We start from the raw sequence: 25,840 nt of genomic DNA on the forward strand, positions 1-25,840 counted from the left end.
TTCAATTTGGACTGGCTCTTAATTTCCGGAACCAAACCGACGGATGAAAATTTAGCCTTAGCGTATAAAATCTGGCCTTAATTTTATCCGGTTTCCACAATATTTATGATAGATAAAAATGAAGCAGGAAGTTCTCATACGGGTGCTTGTTGCTATTTTCATTAGGGGGTGGGGGGATTTTTTACATTGCGGGTTTCAAACCCAGCGCACAACGATCTAGGTATTTTGGGATGCTTCGTCTATCCTCTCTACCCAGAGGATAATTGGGCTAATCCCGGAAGTTGTGAGCTGCTTGAGCCATATGTAGAAAAATCGTCCCAAGTGAATGGCGTTTAGTAACTTTTCCCACTTGAGTGGATTCCACATATGGAACTATCCTTCTTCCTGTAACAACAAAGACAGCGATCTGGTGACTGACATCCGGAGCACACTTAAATTATGGAGGAAACCCTTCTCGAGCCTGTTAAATAGTGACATCTGCGCATGTCAGAGAGAATGTGAAGATCCCTATACCCCAATCGTTGACGACGGAACTGTCACGCTGCTAAGGAACAACACAGCTGAGGGCGCCGACGGACTGCCGGCTAAGCTATTCAAACATGGCGGCGAGGAGTTGGAGAAAGACTTCGCTTCACTTGGTGTGTCCAACTGGCGCCGGTTAGCACGAGAAAGAAACGACTGGTGCGCTTTGCTAAATTTGGCCAAAATCGCGTAAGCGGTTATCGCGCCAATTAAGATGAGAATAAAAGTTAAGCAGGGAGTAATATGTATACCAACTTTGGAACAGTTTTACTAAGATGTTATTGAGATACAAGCATTTTACTTCCAAAATTTTACTTGCGTCGTATTTACTTTCATCAGTTCAATATTTGTACAACAATATAGTAATTTGGCTTCAGTTCTAACAGAGATATCACATTTTTTGTTTTATTTTCGTTTTCGTTATTAGTTATTTGGTTATAAATTTAGGTTATAAGGTAGAATAAAATACAATTTGTACACCAGGTTTCGTCAAATAATATTGTAGTATTTTTCGCCAAAGTTATCATTATCTGTACGGAAAGATGGACGAACAGATTTGGCCAAATCGAATTATTTCATCATTCTGAGCATTTCCATTTACATATGACCTTATCTATATGGATTCCTAAATGCTGTTACATAAAACCGTTATGTGAACAAGATTATAATAATTTTATGCGCGAGTATAAATAAGATCAAAATTCAGGTAATACGGATAATCTGGATTTTCGTTAACAAATCATCGCCCCATTTTTGGCTCAGTAGCCGTGCAAATAAACAAAGTTGCCCTTATTGGAGCGAACACAATTCACAAATGTTCGATAAAGGATCAACGAATCCATAAAGTCTAGCTCATGGTACGGATTAAACCGGCTCTGAACCTTAATTATTTCGAAATGGAAGAAAAGTGGCATCTTTACCATCAACGATCCTCGGTATAAAGCCAGGTCAATTGACTTTCTGTAGCCAAAGCTCGACAACATAAATAAATTTGAGCTGTTGGTCGAACAAGATATAGTATGCCTTTCTGGTGACGCAACGCTTGTAGTTGTGATGGAGAAGTTCGATTATATTCGTTGGAGCTATCGCAAGTCCCTAGCTTATGCTAATAAGTCAACCACTTTGGACGAGGCCAAGCCAATATTAGAAACGCAATCACCGGAATAATGCCGCAAAAACTTCACTGATGGTCATTTGAACGACGTGGTGTTTCGTAAAATATATAATGGCGTTTGAATTTGTCTACAAATTAAAGCCAGAATTTATCAGGTACTTCATTCACATAGCCTAATGATGCTTGTTTCTATCGCTTAAGTACCATCCGGCTCTAGAACCTATTTCATTCTTGGACCCATCGGTAAAGAAAATATCCGTAAAATAAGTAATAAATATCTTCTGTAATCAAATTTAAATTATTTTTTAATGATTTTTAGTTATTAGATAAAAAGCCTATTAACGCTTTAGATAATTAGAAAAACAATGCATAAAGGGAATAAAAAAATTCGCACCAACTTTGGTAAACTAATATGTGGTTGGGTTCCTGCCAACATTGCCGATTCGAGCAGCGATTGTCGTTTTCGTTTCGTTTCCTATTCTGAAGTCAGAAAATCAAAAATTACCATAGTTGAACATTTACTTTTAACTCAAGTAAAAGTAAAGCACTTACCCTGGCTTCCGCTCTCACCTAAGCAAATACATTTTTTACTTTAACTTTCCACTTTCATTGCAAACCAATTGTGAATGTAACTGCATTAAAACAAGAGCGAAAAATTACAATAGAACAATGCATAAAAACAAATTGAAGTGAAATAAAAATGTGCAAAATCTGAGTTATGCAAAAAGTTCACGAGCGACACAAAAGGGACAGCGAGGCACCAACACTCGCACCAAGCACTTGATAACGTGCACTCGATGCAAATTGTTGCAATGCCAGAGATGCAATACTGCCGTACGAGCCGCACCGGAAAAAATAACTTTTCGTAAACTTTTTGCATGATAAAATGTTTAAATTTTTCAGTTGAGTGAGAGGTGGATGGTAAAGTGGAATTCGAAAAAGTATAAGGGCAACCAACTGCTTGCCTATGTTCGACAAGAGAGCGTAAATTATTTGGCGAAGGTAGCTGTATGTCACCTGCGGGGTTGAACAGTGGTTACATGCACATACATGTATAGCATTGCACGCACACCAATGGCCACCACAAAAATAACCCACATAGATACAATGCACAGTTGACATGCAACAACGAAAGTCCCCGTGCATGCAGCAGCAACTGATTTTTCAAGCGAGTAAGTGAAAAGTAAAGAAAAAAAGCTTTTGAATACCGTGCAGAAAAAGGTTAAAAGCAGCAACGCCGGATACACTAGAACGCATTCTTTAAAATAAATTATGTATGACAGAACGAGGGTAGTGTACGTAAATATGTAATGCAAGGAATCTTAAAAATGCCACAAATATTGGTGTAAAAGTTTTTTTTTATTTGGCTTTCAAAGAATTTGCAATGCCACTATCACAACTTACATATACATAACTGATAAATCTGAAAGGCAATTACTACTTAAGGTAGGCACACAAATTTTACATGCAGGTAGTCGTGCAGCAATTTAGACAGAAAAGTTTCAGCCGCTGAAGGTGCATTAGAGCTTGAATGGAAAACCAAACCTGTGCGGAAAATGGACATATGTAAATTTGTTTGAAGCAGAGCGGCAGATGGGTTAGATATTTATTATTTCTCTGCAAACTTCCCAAATTTTTTTATGGATCTTAGCAGATTTTGTATATAGCTCGTCGATTCTCTAAACATGTGACTTAAAAATGTACCACCTATATCGGGTGAAAGCCGGACAGCGGCAGAGAAAATGCACTGCACTATCTTCATCCTCCGAACAAAGTGTACACAGTAAATTGTCAATGATGCCGCCTATGGTGGTCATATATCGTTGCCATGGCTTGTGCTTCATAGCTGGTCTCATTAAGGGTCGTAGTACAATCCTTTCCTATCTGAGCAGGAGGAAATAATTGATTATTTTGTAGGTGTCAGTTACGCATCAACGGTTCTCAGGAAATTCATTACTGCGAAAGTTGATGCACCTTTATATATGTATATACACACGGGGTCATTAAAATAGGTACGAAATCAAGATAGGTACGTACAAAAAAAAAATTAGTGATTTTATTAGAAATGATGTTTAAATTGTAGAAGTTTAATCAACAACCACTGTGGTCACCATGATTGACAATGAATTTTTGAATTCGAATTGGCATAGAATTGATAGTCCCACGGCAGGTTTGTGTGGGAGTAGAGTGCCGTACTTCTCTGATTTTTTGCCATGAATTCTTCTCTCCAAAGGTTTCTATGGGGTTTAGGCCGTGTAACTGGCCTGGCAATCCATAACTTTAACATTAGGTATTATGGAATGTTTTGAGTCACTATCTTGCATAAATAGCCCCCGAAGTGCCATATTCTCCTCAGCAAATGGTAGCATCATTTCTTGGAGTATGTCCTCGTAAATAAATTTGGTAATTTTATTCGTTATGAGATAAATAGGTCCTACTTCAAGCTAAGAGAAGCAGCCCAAATGATTACCTTGCTGCCACCGTGCTTTTTTCATGAGCTGTTATGAGAACTCTTGTCCTTTGGGACGTCTGACATTTTGCCCAGCATTATTTCCATCCATATGTCATCCGCGGGCCGTTTTATTGATAAAGTCTCGTTCATATTTGAGCAGAAGGTATGTTTGTTTCAACGCTCCAAATGATTGTAGATAGCTGTAGTCGTCGATATCTCGTAAAGTATCGATCAAACAGTGTAAAGTTCATGCTCGTTATCAAGTTGTAAGTTACAGGAGCTAAAGATCGACCATAAAATAGTTTTAAAATATTTGCACAAAACTTTTATGCGAAAATAATGGATTTCTTTTCCCCCTAATATAATAATCTTTTGATTTGTTTTGAACATTTAACAGGTTATAATCAGATTGTATGTCAAACTTTCTCAAATATGAGCCGCTGCGCCATGCTAAGAGATATGATCGCAAAGGCAAGAAAATTATTGCCGTTGAGCAGCTGTTGCTTATTCATGAATACAAACAGCGCATGGTTGACATGGACTTGCTCGCCAATACTATGAACAGCATTAAAATTCGTGGCAAGAAATGGTATTGGCTATTGCTAATGAATGCTTTTGATGTAGCTATGCTATGGTTAATACCTGGAGACTGAAAGTGTTGTGTGCGAAATATGAATCAAATCGGTTTCCGTGTGGAAGTTGCAGAAGCTTTGCCAACTGATTTGCGTACTTTTAAATGACGAATAACTGACCGGGATGGAGGCCAATGGCTCGATGGTTTGAATCTCATTGTAGGAACGTTGGATCGGCGCCCCCACTGTCACCAATGTGGCAATGTGTGTTTGGATGTCAAACACGTAATGTATAAGTATTGCCTTATCTGAGAAACTGACTATCATCTCACTGTCACAATGCAATCGAACCCGATGCAAAAAATCTAATAAGAACTCACTAATAAATATTTCATAATAAATAACATATTTTATATTACTTAATCGCTTTCCTCCAATAATAAAAAATAGTTTAAAAAAACTAAAAACCACGCTTTTATTGCTAATCGAACTAAAAAGTAGAAAATAAATTTTAATGACAAAAGGACCTATAATGAAGTAATAGCAAATCGAATCGGAAGCTTGATATATTAAATATTACAATCATTCTATTGGCAACTACCTATGTACAGAAGGTTATGAAAGTGAAGCAAAATGCATCCCACGCTTTTAACTCTATTTTGAATTACTCTATTTGTATCTTAATTTTTGTTATAATTCTGTTCTGAGGTAGTTGACTATGACTGACCGTTCGATTTGCTATTACTTCATTATAGGTCCCTTTGTCATTAAAATTTATTTTCTATTTTATTTTTTTAACTATTTTTTATTCTTAATTTCTCCCGATCTAAAACATTCAAAATGAATATAATGATGCAATTTTGTTTTAAGTCTAATTATTGTAACAGTCTAACAAATGTAAAAAAAAAATTATTTTCAGTAGTTACTTTAAAAGTTATTCACGAAAAACCAAAAAATGCACTGACAAAAGTTTAAATACGTTATATTAGGACACTTATTTTGCTCTTCTTTTCTGCGAATACTTAACTGTTTAGTTTAGTAGTTTATTTTATTTTGTGGTTCTACTTTGCATTCTTCTTAAATTTATGACATTTTGTCTTTTGAAAAAGTGTACGATCGGAATTATGTCGCTCCGCAAAGAAATCTCTACTGATTTGAGAAAATTAGTTGTTGAGTACAAAAGTAATAAGACATCCTTTGGTTAAATAGCTGATTTATTGCATTTAAGCAAGTCTACTGTACAAACTATTTGTAAAAATTTTGAAACAACCAATTCTCTGGAGATTTTGCCGCGTAAGGAGCTCAACTGGAGAGATTTTTTCTTTATTCGCAAAGCAGTGAATCAGAATCCGAAAATACATGCTACTGATTTGGCCCAGGAGGTAGCCGAGAGGTATAAAATTGTTGTCCACCCACGTGCAATAAGCAGGACCCTTAATAATGAAGGTAATATCTGCAGAACTCCTCGCAAGAAGCCCCTTATAAGCTAGAAAAACTGAAAGCTTCGTATGGAGTTTGCAAAAAAGCACCTTATAAGGGAATAGAATTTTGGAAACTAGTTTTATTCACTGATGAGTCCAAATAAAGGGTGTTTTTTTTAGAGGCTAGGTTTTCAAGTTGGCACTACTTTTTTCGTAGATGGGCTTTTTGACAGCTGTCACTTGATTTATGCTCAGTTTGGTTTACCATTTCATAATGAATAGAGTTACACCTGAACAACGTTTGCAAATCGTGCAAATTTATTACGAAAATAATGGTTCGGTTCGCGCGGTTCGAAAATAATGGTTTTTGTTCAGCGATGAAGCTCACTTTTGGTTGAATGGGTACGACAATAAGCAAAATTGTCGCATTTGGAGTGAACATAATCCACAAGCCATTGCTGAGACGCCGTTACATCCTCAAAAAATCACTGTTTGGTGTGCTCTATGGGCAGAGGGAATCATTGGTCCATATTTCTTTAAAAATGAAGCCGGCCATAATGTTACAGTCAATGGAGAGCGCTATAGAGCCATGATTAATGACTTTTTCGTGCCTGAATTGGACGATGTTGATGTGGACGACCTTTGGTTCCAACAAGACGGCGCTACATGCCATACAGCCAACGCAACAATCGATTTATTGAAGGAAACTTTTGGTGAGCGCATTATCTCGCGCCGTGGACCTGTGGCGTGGCCTCCAAGATCGTGCGATATAACACCGCTGGACTATTTCTTGTGGGGCTATGTGAAGTCGCTTGTCTACGCAGATAAGCCCGAGACGATTGACGCCTTGGAAGAGAATATTCGGCGCGTTATTGCTGACATACGGCCCCAATTGCTGCAAAACGGGGTCGAAAATTGGGCCTCTCGGCTGGAATTTATTCGAGCCAGCCGCGGCGGCCACTTGCCCGAAATCATTTTTAAAACATAATGGCAAACCCTTATCTTTATAATTAAGCTAAATTCTTGGCCATAACATTAAATTATATACGTTTTATTTCATCTTGAAAACCTAACCTCTAAAAAAAAACACCCTTTACAACATATTTGGATACGACGGCAAAGCCAAAGTTTGGAGAAAACCAAACACTGCCATGGATCCTAGGAATCTGATTCCGACTGTAAAGCATGGTGGTGGCAGTGTCATGGTTTGGGGAGCAGTTGCAGCTACAGGAGCTGGAAACCTCGTTTTCATTGAAGGAAATATTGATCGCTTCTAATACAAGCACATTTTGGAACAAAACCTGATGCCATCCGTGGACAAACGAGGCCTAGGCTCGAGCTGGATCTTCCAGCAAGATAATGACCTGAAGCATTTTGCGCAAATCGTCAAGGACTAGCTGCTGTATTACATTTTATAATAAGTAATAAGAGGACAAAACGTTCATAGACACACGCTTTTTTCTGTAAAATGATTCCCTATTTAATAATATTTAACAAAAATTTTATTAGAATTATGTTTACAGACCTCCTTTCTTTCCCGGCATCTATTTCATTTAGGTTTTATTTTGATGTTTCTCCTTACATTCGTAATAATAATTATCGATAACACAGTAAACACAGGGTTGTATGCCAAAAAGTATGATTATTATCTTAGATAATTTTATAATCTCAGATTTTGGGAGACAAATTTTGTATGGGAAATCGCGCTTTTTAATTACAGATTTTGAGTTAAGCGCGAAGAAGTAGATCATCTACTTATATGTGAACGTATTATAAGACACATTTAGTAGAAACGGTAGACGTTGGGGTTAAATACATATAAAAGACGGATTTCATTAGAAATAAAGATTTTTCATTTTACAACCAAATTCACCTTATTTTTTGCCCACAGGTAAAAAAATAAAATATTAGTCCTGGCAATCCTAATAAGGATAATGGAAAACTTTTATCAAATTATTGGATTGTCACCGGTCCTTGATAGATGTGCAAAATTCCAAGTCGATCAGATTTTTAGAAGCCAGTGAAAATTAAGCTCAAAGTTTCCGTTATATACATACAACCCGAGCTAATAAAAGTGTGTTAAAAAAGAGAAGGGCCTTCCTTGTTCCTTCTAAAAAAGGTATGTGAAAAAGTATTTGATACTATTTTCGCCGGATGGGTAATTACATACCCCCATTAGGACTTAGGGCCAGATTCTCAAGACGAGTTTTTGATTCCTGTTGTGTTCATAGAATACCTTAGGCAAACTGATCCTGAAATTCTAACAACTAACAACTAACTTACTAACTTTTATTTTTTTTTACAACTTAGCAAATATAGGTTTTTATTTTATTTTATTTTATTTTATTTTTTGTTATCAATTCACTTCGTTAGGAATTTCGTTACCGTTACATTTACAAAAGCATCACATTTTCTTAACCTTAAAAAAAATTAGTGAGATAAGAGATGACTGTAGTAGTTTTCGAGATGCGACGATTCGAGGGAACTCTGCTTTGGGTATTTAAATACCCCTTCGTCGTTACATTTAAGCTGTTAATGCCTAGTGTTGTTTTCGAACCCGGATTTGGAACTGTTGGGCTTCCAGTAAATTTTAATAAAATACGTGCAAGGTTTAAGCGGTTGAAAAATTGCTCGAATTTTTAATTTTTTCATTACCATTTTGCACTTTACTCTATGTAAAAATAACTTTCGTGTGGAAGAAATAGCGGACGCCCGTTTGCAAACAAGGAAATTGTTTTTTGTTCTTAACCACCCATTTTTTTTAAATTGCACTTGTTATCTATATATAAAAGAGCCGTCACCAAATAAAGTATTCAAAGTTTTTCCAGAAACTCAGATAAAAAAGCTCAAAATGTAGATGAAAATTTTTTTAATTTTTGTATAATCTTTGAAAGTTTGATTTATATGATTGCGATTCAAAAAGGATTCAAAATCTCTAGAAATTTTCATTTCACTTAATAAAGTGGTCTCTTTAGAACTCTTTAAAATCACAATGGACTTTTTTTAATTTTTTTTATTAAATTCACTTCTCTGATATTTTATGGCCCGAAAATTATTTCACTATGCAGTGCGTCTGTCCCCCTTACTTAACTTAAATAACATAAATGCTATTCTCCTTGCCCTACACTTAATTTCGCATTAAACTTGCTGCAATAAAAACTTTATTATTTCAAAAAGATTTCTGTAATGTTTCCAACTTTTAACAACATTTAATATTTAAGCTGGACTGGGGTGGGCTGGACAGAACAAAGCGCTGTCTACCGCCCAGCGCATATACGCAAATTATTACCTATAAATATATTATATTTATGGAGGTAATCAAATTTAATGCCGCTTAAAAGTCCATGAAATTTAATCAATTAAATGCTGCGGAGTTCAAAGTAAATTTAACACATTAAAACATACATACAAACAAGTTGTGTAGCATATTAAATTGTTTTTTAATTTTAAAGTTCCAGAGAAGTTAAAAGTATTTGCAATTTTTTCTAAATATTTTCATTTGCTGCTATACACAACATACGCCTGGTTTTTTATTCTCCTTGGTATTTTTCATGTTGATTTTCTTTTGCATTTATTTGTGAATTGCTTTGGTCTAACTTTTTCTGCTTTTACTTTCAAATTCTATGTTTTTGTGAAAAATATATACTTCACAATGGAATTTCTTACTTTGAGTTTGTAATTCGCTGAATTAAAAAGCGGACTATAAATACGAAAATGCCCATAAAAATGCAAATAAAATGGGGGATGGAGATGAGCGTGCTATGCGGAAGATAGGGAAGCCAAACAAATAAACAAATAGAAAAGAGAAAAGCTATAAATTCAAATAGAAAGTACGAAGATAATCAGAGAAACAAAGTGCAAGCAACTGAAACACCTTTCCGCCCCCACTCCCTTCGTCTACTCATTAAAACATAAAATTTATGCAGTCTTCTCAATCGCATACATTTTTTCGCTGCTTGTTGGGGAGCATTCCCAATTTCGTTATTATGTAAATTTTTGAGATGCGATTTTTCGTAGCTTGTTAGTACTAAATTTTTATCTGAATTATTGTAGTACATTTCTATGGTCTGCCCTGGCGTCCTTGTGGCAGCAGGACGAATGAAAAATTAACGAATGTATTCACTAAACGCGCGCGGTGATGCTGTACTAGCGACTTACTGACCTTATTGACATGATCTCGCAAGACATTGGAGTAGACCATGGCCACCGCCTCCAATGCCATAAAAGTGATGTAACCAATTATCCATGGCACTATGAGTCCCGGGTTCTCCTGCAAAGATAAGCAAAACGAAAAGTTTGTTGAATTTGTGAACACTTTTCATTATACCTTTGTGTGTGTGTATGTATGCTTGATGAACAGAAAAACATAATAAGAACGTGGAGTTATGCCTCTTGAGCACTTTAAGGGGTTACATGGGTTTCGTCGGGTAAGAAAAGGCCTAACTATTATCAAAATTTTTATTTCTATGTAAAAATTATTTATTTAATTCAAATTTTTTCTGTCTTATAGATACATATTTAAAGAATAATTTCTGAAATTAAAACTCCTCCACTGTGACGCCATTTCCGGTGACCCCTCGTAAAAAGGGTGCGTCCACGTTGTCAGCATAACTCCTGACAGGCTTATCAAAAATGAAAAAATCAAAATAAGTGTTTTAGTTAAGACCATAAACTCGTATAAAAGTAAAAATTGGAATTTTGGCAGACATTTTTGCAAAAAAATGGAAATTTCGCTTGACATTTTGTTTTTTTAAATAGTTGTAATTGAAAAAAAAACCTTCGTTCAAGCACGAGTAAATTGTATTTCGAACACCTGTGGAAAATTTCATCAAGATCGGTTGAGTAGTTTCCGAGAACATTTGACAACCGACTTTGAAAACACGGTTCCGCGAAAAACGCGTTTAAAGTTTTGAGTAACAATAAAAGTGGCTTGGAGCGCACACATTCCAAAGGCTGTATCTCCGAATTTATTATTCGGATCGACTTGAAAATTTAGGATAATATTCCCGAGATTTTGTAGAAATTAATAAGCCAAAAAAAAATAAATCGATTTTTTAAACCAACGACTTGTAACTTGTAAGTAAAATGTCTACAAAGTATCCAAAATGGCAAAAGAATCTAAATGTTTTCAATCAATGATTATCCATTCGTCATATATCAGGCGAAATAATCAGTTTCTTACAGTTTCAAACCAAAACAGAACTGAGTATGGAATTCACATTTAGAAATATTTCATTACATCCCAGTCGGAAAAATTTTGAATACATGTTAGTAAAAATATTAAAAAGTTCCTTCGAAGACTGCGTTCATCATTATGCATCACCATATTTGTATGTTTCACAACAGAGCCATTCCACCGCAATTGGTTTATAATATATTTAACCATAAACATACATTTTACTTTCAACTAAATAAATATTATGTCATTTAAGGGATCAACTGGCATTTAAATGTATATTTAAACAAAAAAAGCAAACATTTCGTCTAACTCGCCAATGCTTGAAAACCATTACTTATTAAAAATATAACTGTTACTAAAACAAAGATATAAAAATTAAAGTACCATTTGTGTGAACGTCAAATCAAACTGAAAGATAATCGCATACGTGTACAAAATGCTCGCTTGGGTTGATTAGTTATGCATAAACCTCGGATGAATCGTAGATCATTTTATGCCGAACGCGATCGCGATGATCCAACGATGCATCATCACCACACCGATTTGATATCCTCAATAGCTACAAAGCATAATCAGACCACGTTGATGTCGTCGTCGCCGTCGTCGTCAATGTCAATGTCGTCGTCGTCGTCGTCGTCGCCATCATCATCAACGAACATTTTTCATAATTCAAATATTGGTTCAATTAATTTAGAGGATTATATAACAGCTATGGAGGCGCGTTCTAAGGCATTAGATCGTCAACAATCGGAAGTTGATGTGTGGGCACAATTACAACAAAAAGAATCGGATATATTATTGGCAGCGGAATTGGGTAAAGCTTTGCTGGAGAAGAATGAAGAATTAGTGAAGCAGCATGAGAAACTTATCGAGGATTATTCCACGAAAATTGAGGTAAGTGAGAAAATATTTGTTTGGGCATATATTAATTTTTGTCTATTTTTTAAGTATGAAATATTTCTTAAATAGTTATTTCAATTCATAACATCTTATAGAGGGTGCTTATCATCATATCTTAATTGGATTATAAATTAAAGAGGAATGAATTTATTTAAATAAGCTTTAGGTTTTCGTCGTTGGAAAGAGTAAACCTTGCCAACACATTTTTATTCAAACGACTTCCACGGCTGACTTTAAAACAAATTTTCGCGGTTTTCGGCACTTAACTCACCAATCTGGTTGATTGTCGTCATGGTGAAAAGATTTTTAATGGATCAATATCATACCGTTAGCCGGCTCTCGGCGAATTTGACAGAATCAACGGATGGGACGGTGTAGTCCAGGAACGAATCGGTTTGTTTACGAAGCTAACTAAGAATATGTTAGTGATATACGAAAACCCCATGACGCTTCGTTGTCAACGGCAGATTTGACGAGTTAGATGATAATGCGGAATTCGGCTTGCGAATCACCGCCATTGTGTATCAGCAGAAGTTAAAACCCCGCCCCTCACAATTTAGTTTTCATCATAGTTATTGGCCAAATCAAATAATCTATAATATCATTGTTGTAACATTTATCTTTAGTGCTGCCCCACAGTAAATAGTCTAATGATTATAGGGGACCAATTGACATCATCGCTTCGAGTGATTATTTGATTTTCGAAGAAGATCGAATGTTTTTAATATTTCTGATCTTTTGTTCAAGTAAAGAGTCCCTTTTTTTTAATCGATTGTACAAATTCCAAACACGGGTTCCACCACCAAGCATTCGTGCGTGATTCCCATGCGTTGGAACACGAGCTCGAAACCCATTGTGGGTATGAACAAAAAATTGTTTCTAATAGCGCGCGGTCTAGCTCAGCAGACAATAATAAAGAAACGCAAGATTCTCACTACTAAAAATCAACCATTCAGAGAAGACATACGTAGGTAGGTAGGTGAGATGGCAAGAGTACCACGGGTACTTGTAGTGTACAAATAGTACCAGAGAGCCGTTTTGATACCATAATGTTAGACACTACCTGCGAAAGATTACAAAGCTTAAAGGAAGAAAAACCATCTACATCCATCCAGTGTTGTGGATGTAGTGGAGGAGAGAAAAGGGATCCCAGCTGGAGAAATCCTTCAAGCTATCCTCAAAAGGCTTACATGGAAACCTCAAACGCCTAGCCGCCAAACCTAGACATTTGTAAAGAAAGTGTTCAACAGTCTCTGCCTCTGCAAGATCCCCACAGCTTCTAGAATGGGAGTTGTACGGAAGTCAAAGCTTCCCCGCATGAGTTCCGATCACCCTGCCACCGGTGGTGGTATGCGTTTGGGAATTAAATGGCGGGGGATACCCAGCACTTTAAGCGTCCTGACGTAATGAGCCAAAGTGTTTTTGAGATAGAGCACGATAAAATAGAACCATCTGCCTAGCGCTTTTTAAGAAAGAAATTGTGTAGCTTCCCGTCAACAACGGTTAAAGGACATGCAGAAACCGGTTGTCGACCCCTTCCGGGCATATGAAGGTAGATCCCTCCATTTGTGGAGCAACTACAACAACAACACGCACACCACAAGTTGACCAAAAGCGGCCAAACTTCTTAGAAAGCATGCATTATGCCAATTATACTTATGGTATATATAAAAATTTATGTATAAGTATATGTATAGCTCCCCTCCTGTACTCGTAATTTGTCTAGCATTGAAAACTGACTAAGCATTTGGATGTAAGCAGGTTATGAAACTTTTGGAATGCTTTTTATGCTATACGCGCAAAGTCAGGTTTTCATGAACCTAAATTGGAGTTTCAGTGACAATATTTCTTCGACTTCCTTTTATGAAAATTAATTACACTTTCTCCTGGGATCAGCTGCGAACTTTTATGCAGAACGAAGTGGATTTTGTAAATTTTGTACTTCTGGGACTTAGAGTTTGGCCTGTGAAAAAACTTCTATTACGAAGTTGCCTCGTCCTATTGTTGGAGGTAGCTACCAAATGACAGATTAATAAAATTGGAGTAAATTTAAAATAAAACAAAATCAGTGGAAGAAAAAATTATATTCCAAGGAGTCACAAAATACTCATTGACTTAAATGCAGTAACGGAAGTTTAAAATATGATGCTATTTTGCTACAGTCAGTCTAAAACGTTAATCGAAGTAAAGGGTATAGGACCAATTAATGCCCTGATAAAAAACCTCGAGTCACTAAAAGGCAATTAAGCGATATTACGAAACTAATTATTGTACCATAAGTACTAGCAGCCCACCAGAAAAGACACTCCTGTGAAATTGCTAATCAGAAGGAAGGTTTGAATGTAAATAAATATACGGCACCTTCGATTCGGCACCGCTCTGTTTTCTATCTATGGGCTCCGCACACTTGACAAAAAATTTGTGAACGCAACAACAATCCACCAATATTTGCTGTTAGCGAGTATAGTTTTTTTTTTTGTTTTTTTTTTTTGGGTAGGAGGTTAAAATCGAAATGTCAGAAACATCATCAAAGGCGCCATCGCACCAGTGTTATGTAGGGCATGCTCCCACTAACACTATAACACTCCTCCTCCTCGGCTGATTTCCACCCTGGGACCGCTTTAAACATTTCATCAAGGTGGAGCCGCGTTTATGTCTATTGACACAACCAGGTACCTGCGTCCAGGTCCTTCTCTTGTGGACGTATGGAGAATGGAGGAAATGGAACATCGGAAAATTTGCGATAGCGCAGTATTTACGAACTATCGTCTTGTCTTCTGTCTGATATAATTGTGAGTGATTGACTCAAGTGCCTATGTTTGTCGTCATTCGAGCGAGTATGGTTATACCTCATAAAACTGGTATAACTCTCACTATCTTCAATGCTGCCAACTCGCTTTCTGCTCTGATTAGACCGCATACATACAGGGAAACTTTTGTTGCTTCAACATTCCAAATACTCTTTTGGTGTTGCCCGTCGTGTCTTTTTAGTCTACAGTCGACAACAACATTGAGAAGAACGCAAACCTAAAGGGCGTCGAAAGAGCACGAGCATCACAAGTAACGATTTAAAGCAATAGAAGTCGGCTTGTATAAAAAAGGTCTTACTCGTACTCATTAAGTGCTTCGTAATAAATGTACTTTTGGCAGCTATTCTTCAGTGTTTCCTACATAGGTTTATTTGTACCGGTTTCTTCATCTATTCGCCACTTGGAAAGGCATGACGAATAGAAGAGGCTTATAATAATATCCCATTTCTCAGATCAGAAACGATCGACCACAAACTCTGTTGATTCACATACTCTCAAGCTTTTATATACCTCTCTTATACGTTCGAGGGTAGACTATGATTTCATTATTTGAATACCATCTTATGCGGCTACGTAGCCAAGTAGATTGCTGCATGACTACCATTCGGTAGAGCTCTGCTTCGAAACTTCGTGCATAAAACACCAAATTATTGAAAATAGTGGTCAGGCAATGGCAAACCTCCGATTGTAGTTCTGTCATGAAAAAGCTCATCATGAAAACCAATATGTCGTTCGGAGGCGGCAGAAAGCTGAAGGTCCCTCTATTTGTGCAAATACCCACAACACATATCGGAGCAGAATCTCGGCCTAATACAACAAAAAGGCTGTAATGGTGAATTATATATAGGGTGCGTACAATATTTGAAGACAACTTGAGAGTAAAAGTAATTGTTTTGAATAAAATTTGATGCAAATTTACGTATTTGTTCACAATATTCACTTATTTTATATCTATAAAATCATTCAAAAAATTCCATTAGGCGCAATAACCTCCTCGATCCGGCTCCGGGAAAAATTGCTTGCCCGAATCAAATGTGCTTTATTCATATTGACCATAACGGTATTAATTGCAGCCTTCAGAGAAGAAATGGTGTTAAGAGGATACTTATTGGTTTCACACTCAACTAGTAGCCCAGGGTGTTAAGGCCTGTGGAGTTAGGCGGCCATAAGTTCGATGTTATGTATTCGTGGAAATTTTCAGCCAACCAATCTTTTGTCGCCTTCGCTTTGTGTGAAGGAGCAGAGTCGTGTTGAGAGATGTATGGGCTGTCACTGCGTAGACTATCAATCCAGAGTTTTACTACTATCTCTAGAATTGAGTAAAGAACTGTGGTGGTATGACATGTCTTCTGTTACTCACAACACCTAAAATAATAAAAGTTGCTGGGAACTTCGTGTGCATGACAACAGGAACCTCTGCTGGTTTGCACCATAGCCACTTGCTTTTTTGATAATTTTTGCAGGGATCTTTCGGTTTTGGTCAACATTTTTTTACTCGAAAAAAACTATAACATCTTAGGCGCTTTATTGTGTTTAATAAGTTTTGATAAGATAACTCGCTGTTCTCGCTCTGACATAAGCTATAAACATGGGATTTATACCGGATTTCTAACTCGACCAATAAGAGCCTCAGAAAGATTAAGCTCTCTCGCAAGGCCCTCATTGATTTTGAAGAGCTCTCGTCAATGATCGATTCTTTTGAAGAAATGAACGGTAAGAAATTTCTGAATCTGTGTGATTTGCTTAAATATCTACGATAACGGTATTCTTCCTAATCTCTTAAATTAAGTTGTAGTCCTCACTATCTTATCTCAAAAAGAGCAAAAAGAAAAATAATGCATGACAAAAGGCAAATTTCCAAAAAAACAGTGCAACAGGCAAGGTCTATGGCATGCTCCGTTCATTATGGGCTGTTCAGAACTTTACTCCAATAAAAAATCGACTGCTTTTAGCTAAACATTTCTGTTACCAACCTTATTGTATGGTCTGTGTCGTAGTAAACTTAATGTCCCATACAACAACATCGCTAGATATATGTATGGGTAAAACATCGTGATCACATTGCTAATATGCACAGACACATATACTTAACTGTTCTTCTAATGCTTGCTAGTTCCTCTGCTCCTACTACCATTTTTGACAACCTACTATTTGCTCTTGTCAAATATTTTTGTCTAAAACACCTATATTTTTAATGTTATTTTCAATCTTTTAAAATTAAGCTCAAGCACTGTAAAATTAGATATGGCTCTACAACTAAATAAAAAATATAAACAAAATAATTGTGCGTTTAAAATAGTGCAAAGGGGTGTATGCACCAGATTTCGTTGAATTATAGTAATTTTTGTCCAAGTTAAAAGCGCACGGACGTACTGACCGATGAACAGACAGGCATGGCTAAAATCGACTCCCTTAATCGTTCTGGGAATTTTTTATACATATCTCGATATCTATTTTCTGTTACACATGTAATTCCTTTTTGCTGATACATATGTATAGACAACCGTTATGTGAACAAAGTTATATTACCCTTATGCACAAGTGTGTGTGACAATAAAAATTCATATACGTTTAAGGCAAACACAGCAGGAATTTATAATAATCTACAATTTCATGAACGCTCTGACTGAGTTCCAGCAGTGCAAATGTTCAGCAATGCTTTCATGCAGGACGCGCGAATAAGATTAATCCAAGTACGCGCATACGAGTATACGCATGCCTATATATGTGTGTACACACATTAAAATGTGTGTATGTATGTGCATAGTTTAGAGTTGAAGTAGACGCACACAAGCAGTAAGTCAACACGTGCCACTACCATGCTTAGGCACTCTCACTTATCCACAATAACTCACCATTCGCTCACTCACACTCACACCTTGGAACAATAACATTAGCAATCCGCAGACAAATAGTCGCTCAGTCAAGCAGTCAAGCATCCAGCCATCCAACGCATCAACGAGCCAACTATCAAACCAACCAGCAAGCGACAGAAAAAAAAGAAAGGCATCTATGCATGTGTATGTTTTATGTGCACATTTGTAGGTATTTAGTGACGGGTGCTGGTACGCCACCCGGTGAGCTAAATGCTCAGCCATTATGTGAATAACAGTCACCTCGTATTGTTTTGCTATCAACGCGCATCTCGCAGACACCAAAATATTTGTTTTATGTTTGCATATGTGTGCCTGGATGCATAAATGTATGTCTGTATGAATGTATGCATGTATGTATGTCTGTGTGCATACTTGCATGGATGGGCGGGTTAGTGGGAAGCTTAGTGGCGCATTGAATCAACATTTTTCTAAATGCGTATTTGCCGTTCGAAAGTAGGAGAGCTGAAAATTATCGGCTGAGTCTGTGTAAAGAATGTTTGTGTGGGTGTGTGCTTATGCGTGAGCAGGAAAATCCTTTGTCGGTTCGCATGAATTTTGCCCTACTAGACATTTTAATTAAATCTAGTTTCGCTGTCGCTGAATTAAATGAAATTTTTGTTCGGTTGTAGTTTTCGTTTTCGAATTCCATACCCGAAGTCTTTACTTTAGTTTTGAACTTTCACAAAATCTAAATTTAAATATTATTATTTGCCAGAACTATACCGTTTTTTTATTTATTTTTTATTTTTATTAAGATTGAGCAGATCAAAGTTTCTTCTGTAACCATAAACTGTTTTTGCTGACGTTCAGCTAAATATACATTTCATTCAAATCATATTGAAGTTTGCTAGCAATGTCTTTCTAAGCCTGTTATAAGTAATGTATCATCAGGGGAAAAATTAATACTGCTATACTCTTCTTTTTTTATTCTTACTCTTCTTCGCATCATATAGTAACCGTCGGTACTACGATTGTGCGGACTCCACTAAAAACATCCCTTATATTCTCTTGGATTTTTCCCTCAATCCCGGGATTGTTTGCGCATTGCGTCCAGGTAGAGGTTAGAGGTCCAAGACGGCGTCCTAAGAAGGACACATTCACTTACTGCCGACTCGTCCACGGTCGCCTGTTTTGAAAACCACCTACTTAATTCTCTCCAGCATAAGTTTTCATTTCACGCCTCATTTCTCGGATAATAATAATTCTTCGCTTACAATCATTTCGTTAATTATTTTTCAGGTGTTACACATATAGCTCGTTGCAGAGCTGTTCTCTTTGTGTTACATCTCTCGCATTTGAAAAACTTGGGAAAGAACCCGTGTCTGGACAAAAACTGTGTGATCTATAGGGATGGATCCGCTGATAACTAAAACCGCTGCTTCTGATACTGTTCTATATAAAGAAGCCACTTTCTGTACATAGATGCTACACTGCACTATTCTACAGGGATAATGCAAAAGATAATATAAGGTTGTCAAAAAAGTCTTGCGGTAGTTTTATTGAATTTTCAATTGTTCATAAAATTGGTTATAATAATGCGATTTAAGTCAAATATGCGCCGTTTTGTTCGATGACGAGTTCCCAACGATAATTTTTTTGATTTATTTTGAATTTTAAGCAGGGCGCTAGCAACAACCCCTGTGGTGTACTCGCTTCTCTTATCAGACATTAAGGATCCTCCCATTGCTATTTGGCATGACGCAGATACCTACGCCGCTAATTCCAATATTTTTATGTAATTGTATATTTTATTCGTCATCATCACACTACTATATTTTTATGTAGCATCACAGTTCGGGGTGAACCATTGCTTCCATGAAAATTCGCGTTCTCTTCTTTCATTTGTTTCATTTTAACATTTCTTACTGTATATGGTACACACAAATAGCATTAGAAAATACTTAGAAATTATTTTCACAGTTCATTTAATAACATTTTGGAGCAGTAGTTTGTGCAAGAAAAATATAAGCAGGTATGAATTCAAAGTATATTCAATTCTCTCAAAGTTCTGGGAATCGGAGAATTGGAAGCAAAATTAGTTCTGACCATCCCTATCCAGAAAATATCATGATTTCGTGAGCATTACTGAGAAATATTGAAATTATTTTGTCGAGTAACGATGAGAATTCAATCGCCCCACTTATCAAATCGAAAACGAAAGTAATAAGTGAGCGACTAGTTCTTCTAGAATGTATAGGCTTTAGGTTACTGAGCACGCACCGACTTTTATAGGATGCAATTAAATCGCTCGATCGAGTCTACTAATTTCAAAAGCATAAAATGTGTTTGTATACAGGGTGCTTGCTGACGTGATCTAAGTCAGTGTTGAGATTATTAATACAATTATTGATGTATACAAAAGGGCAGCTGACATCATCTGAATGCCATAATATTTTAACAAACTTTGTAGATCCTTGGGACGATCACTGAGGTATGATTTTATTAAATGCAATGGTGTCGTTGAGAAGTTAAACACGCTGCAAAGTTTCAGAAGCTAGGAGCTCGTGGTTGACAGAGTCGAAAGCCTTAGAATGATCCAGAAGTGTTAATAAAGTTACGAGATCATTGTCGATAATAACAGGTGTTATTGATGAATGGATTGGGCTATGGAGAGATGATTAACGATTTTTTATGGCCGAAGTTGAATGGCATTGAGCTGAACAACGTTTATTTTCAACAAGACGGCGCTACGTGCCACGAAGCAACGAAACCATTGATCTTTTACGGGAAGAGTTTCCGGACCGTGTTATCTCTCGAAGAGGTGATCACAATTGGCCATCGAGATATTGAGATCTAACACTTTTTGACTTTTTTCTTTTGGGGCCACGTGGAAGAGAAGGTCTACGCCAACAGCCCAGGATCGATTCAAGACCTTAAACTCGTGAAATTCGTGAGGCTATTGAGGACATAGGGCAGCCACTTTGCAATTCGGTTATGGAAAATTTCATGAAAAGGATAAGGATATTGTCCTGTAAGCGTGGTCGTGGTGGTCATTTGCCTAATGTTATTTTCCACTATTAACGGCATACCTTTCTCTTTATAATGAAATAAACATTTGATCATTTATAATAAAAATAACATTTTTCTTTCAATATCAAAATTTTCATTCACCTCAGTTACGTTTATACTTTCGGAAACTTGACTACTTTTGTTGCCAATTCCTATTTCACGAATGTACTACTGTGGGCTAAAAGTAAGCGGTATTTGGTTGTAAATGAATCTTTATTTATTCTTGTAAATCAATTTCATCCCCTTCAAAATAATCCCCTCTCGATGAAATAGTCCTTTTCCGGTATAGCCATCAGCACCTTCTTCGATTCAGCTTTTATCTCCTCAATCGACTCGAAACGCGTTCCGCGGAGTGATCTCTTGAGTTTTGGGAATAGCCAGAAGTCACACGGAGCCAAATCAGGCGAATACGGTGGTTGCGGAACGATATGCGTGGAATTTTTGGCGAAATGGTCACGAAGAACGAGTGCAGTGTGAGACGGTGCATTATCGTGATGCAAAAACCAAGAGTTGTTGGCCCATAATTCTGGTCTTTTTAGACGAATTGCTTCACGCAAACGACGCATAACGCTCAAATAATATTCCTTATTAACAGTTTGGCCAGGTGGAAGGAATTCATAGTGCACCACACCACGAAAATCGAAAAAAACTGTCATCATGACCTTTATTTTTGAACGACTTTGACGTGCTCTTTTCGGTCTGACCTCGCCTTTAGCACGATATTCGCTTGATTGGTCAGTTGTTTCAGGGTCGTAAGCATAAATCCAAGTCTCATCTCCCGTAATGATGGATTTGAGCTTGTCCTGATACTCTGAAATCATTGTTTCACACACATCAATGCGACGACTTTTTTCCAAGAAATTGAGAGTTTTCGGTACCAAACGAGATTTGACTTTTCGTAGGCCCAAATGGTCTTTCAAAATGGTTTTTACAGATCCTTCTGATATTCCGATCATATCAGTACCAGTCAACCGACGATTTTTGAGCACTATGTCCTTCACTTTATTCACGTGTTGGTCATCTGTTGACGTGGATGGTTGTCCGGAGCGCTCCAAGTCATCAACACGTTCTCGACCCTCTTTGAAGTCTTTGTACCACTTATAAACATTTTTCTGCGACATGGTCGAATCACCAAATGCCTTCTGCAACATGCTAAACGCTTCCGCAGCCGAAATTTCATTCCGCAAACAAAATTTGATGGCACTTCTCTGCTCAATCAAATCAGACATTGTAAAAATCGAAAAATGCACTCTTAGTCGTTTGGCAAACACAAGCGTAAATATATTACTGATAATGACATTCACATGAAAGTTGGCCCAGATGTTATTAACAGTGCTGCCAACTCATGAAAAAAATAACTAGAGCGAAATTTTAATCCCGCGAAGTTTGACAAATAAATTCACCTTACTTTTTGCCCACAGTAGTAATTTCATGGTTTTTTAGAACATATTACTGTGCCAAGTTGATGTTCGTAGAATTTCATAGGACTTGTAGCTTTAAGCCGATTCCGAACGGCAGTGGGTATTATGAGGAGCATTTCATGGCAGAAATACATTCGGAGGTTTGTCATTGCCTGCCGAGGGGCTTTTGTAAAATTATAAACGCACTTTGGGAACACTTTTAAGCCGCTCGAATTAATTTACCCCACACATTCTCCCTGGTACTGAGATCTGGAGAAATTGATGGCCACTCATGAGAGCGGGTACATTGTTCAGCAAACAAATTCAAAATGCGACAAAATAAATCGCAGGCCGTATTATCTTGCTGCAAAACCAGATTTTCTCCTAGTGCACATTGAAAAATGACACTAATTTATCCCAAAATAAGCTTATGCACTCTTCAGAGTTCATGTGTGCTGATAGGAAGTGGATATTGATCTTTCCAAATGTACTCACGGCTCCCACATCATCAGAGCTTTACGGAAAAAATTTCTTGGCTTTAAAGGCAAATCTATCCAATACTGGATAAATCTACCTGTAGTGCGATTCACTAACTCTTATCGATTCGACAATTGTTATTTTTCTCTTCAGTATTTGTCGATTGCACTGTCGATTGTGCTATTCACCAACTTATGTTAACTAACACTGAACAGCTGTTTTCTTCTATTTATTCAAACTGATAGAGAGTGGCATCTTTGTCAAATTAAATGTCAGAATGAGCGAATAACATGAAGAAGAGAAACAAAAAACATAGTAGCCAAACTGTTTAATGCAATTGTGAGTGTTTTTTACCAATAATATATGTACAAAGTAAGTACAATAAAATAACTGTTTATTTCAATTTATTGTTTTATTAATAATTTTTGTATATTGCTTTAGGATGACATCGACAGCTACTAAAAGAAGCCGTGCCACACCCGAGCAGCTAAACCGCCTGCTTGACTACCTAATGGAAGTCCCGGGTCTAGCAGGATCTAGGTTCCACAGCCTCCATGGGAAGTTCGAGTGCGACAAAAAGTGGAGCGAGCTAGCAACAAAATTAAATAGTCTGGGTGGAGCAGTGAAGACAGTGAATCAATGGCAAACGGTAAGAAAATATTGTGTTATTACTTAAAAGTAGAGAGATGTTAATCATTTCCCTAAAAAGGTATGGCGGGACTTAAAAAGCCGCACCAGCATTAAAGCAAGAAATCGGCGAAGGCAACAAGCTTTAACTGGAAACAGGCCTATCAGTGAGGAGCCCCTAACGGAATTCGAGAGGCGGGTGTCTGCTCTTATAGGGGAGGAATACATGAAGGGGCACGATTCAACCCCTGAAAATATTCCACTGGAGGAGGTAAATTGCATGAAGTGTATGTTTTAAAGTGTAACTTACTGGTGTGTAAATTTTTAGGTAATCCAAATGGGTATCGAAGTGGAAGATGAAAGGGTGATTTCGGAAGCCCCGTCACCTTTACGGACGCCACTTGCAGAAAATTTCACGCTGAGGTCAGGTAATTCGCACATCTCAGACAGGAGAACACCACGGGCGAGCTTGAAAAGAAAGCGCATGGAAGAAGACGGTAATGCTCGGAAGAAATTTTTGGAAATTGCAGAAAAACAGGCAGATGCACTAAAGGTAATTTCTTTTGAACTTAATGTAAAATAATTTTATTATGTTTGTCCATTGGTGATTGTTTTTTAATAGATGCTAGCCCAGTCGAGTGTAGAAACCGTAGAAGTCGCGAAACAACAAGCAGATGCTTTAAAGGTAATTTATTTTCAACACATAAAAGTGGCATTTTATTAATTGTTCTTGCTATTTTTTAATAGATCCTCGCCGAAAGCAGCTCTGCAAGTGCCCAGGCGAATAAAATGATGGCGGAGGCAATAGCCGTATTGGGGAATGGTTTAAGCGCTACCGCGGAAGCATTCAACAATCTAACGCCAATCATAAGCCAAATACTCAAAGGACATACTCACGCTTTTTAAATAAGTTTTTAATCATATAATTTCACAGTTTTGATTAAAATCACTAATTCTTCTTTATCGTTTGAGCTAACAACACCAAAATTATTGTCGTTTAGTTCGCGATAATCGACAGGTTAACCAAACAGCTGATTTTGTATTATCGATTTTCGTAATGAAATGGGTTACTGAATAGCAAAATCGTAAAAATTGTGGTTAAGGAAAGATAACAAAGCGAATATCGATAAAATGTGTTAGTGAATCGCACCACTGGTCCATCTAAGTTCAATTTATTTTCATCAAATAAGCTCACCTTAAAAAAAATTTGCCAAATTTTGAAAACTTAACTATATTATTTATTTCAAACTCAGATATTTCTAACCGATCCAGCGAAGGTTTTCCCGTCTCATTTTGTGCAGGTTGCTTCATTTTAGTAAACTTTAAACGCTTCGAGGTCACAATGAGTCTTGGTATTAGGTAAGCTCCATGATGGAAAGAATAATGAGATGGCGCCTCTCGTAGTTCAGTTACTTTGCTCTCAGCGAATTTGACAACTAGTTACGTGGTTTTAGCTCCAGTATGGCCAGATTACCATTTTCGTAACTTGATTTAGCATTTTTTTTTGTTATTTAGTCTCAGAGCTTTAGTTCTTTCTGGATGACATTTTTCTAGCCTGTTCTAATTAAAATGTAATGTTTATAATTTTGTAAAATATACATTTTTTAATAATTATTTAAATAATTCACTCAGTTTTATTTAGCTTCACTTTTTTTAACATCTGGTGGCATTGCCCGCGATTGCAGGTGTTGTTGGTGTTCTCCTGCTTTCGGCAGTCAAATCTCTCTCTCACTACTGCAGTGTTGCCTAGCTTTGGATATAAAAACGGACTAAAATGCCCATTTAAGGAAAATAAATACCAAATTTTTATTGAATCGCTTAAAGAACTTTGTATGCGTGACAAATTGTCTTTAGAATGTGCGTTTGTTTTTAAATAAATGTGTTATGCTTATGTACAATGATATGATATTTTGATATTTTGTTTTTTGTTAAGCGGGACTATTTTGCTAAATTTGAGGTTATGTAACTAGATAAAGTACTCTTTTTGTAAAAATGTCGTTATGGTTTCTTAAGTATTTTCTGGTATTTTGTGGCTTATTTTTACATTGAATACACCTCTTGATGCCCTATGTCCCACTAAGGATTGGTGGCCGGAAGAAACGATTACACCTCTATGGTTTTAATCCGCATTCAGTAAATTCAAACGCCTTTTAAAATGTGTAAAAAGGTTTTCAATCTTAAGAAGAGTTGAGAGAGGGAAATTTAATATTCTTGCATAACCTTAAAAGGAGCAAAAAATTAAATTCACACTTTCAAAATATCAAATTTTATAAGAACCCACTAATTTTCGTTAGCACTAAAATCTTCTCAGAGTGGCCTTTTTTAACCTTCTTTTGTATAATGATACAGTTTTTTTTAAACTTAAAGTTTCGGTAGCTTTAAATTAAAAAAAAAGAAACAAACACAAAACTTCAAAATGTTCGCATTTTCGGTATAAAAAAGCACTAAATTTATTGCGAAGAGGAAATGGTTGGCAATACT

At 36.8% G+C, this 25,840-nt stretch overlaps 1 protein-coding gene across 1 annotated transcript in view; it reads right to left on the reverse strand.

Moving 5' to 3' along the window:
• The window catches only part of LOC129241737 (uncharacterized), a 138,062-nt gene that overhangs the window by 79,098 nt on the left and 33,124 nt on the right, over nt 1-25,840 (reverse strand). Inside the window, exon 4 of the mRNA XM_054878229.1 lies at nt 10,244-10,351. Coding sequence (XP_054734204.1) covers nt 10,244-10,351 — 108 coding nt within the window. The remainder of the gene's footprint in view (nt 1-10,243; nt 10,352-25,840) is intronic.

Source organism: Anastrepha obliqua, chromosome 3 (genome assembly GCF_027943255.1).
Source record: "Anastrepha obliqua isolate idAnaObli1 chromosome 3, idAnaObli1_1.0, whole genome shotgun sequence".
Taxonomy (NCBI): domain Eukaryota; kingdom Metazoa; phylum Arthropoda; class Insecta; order Diptera; family Tephritidae; genus Anastrepha; species Anastrepha obliqua.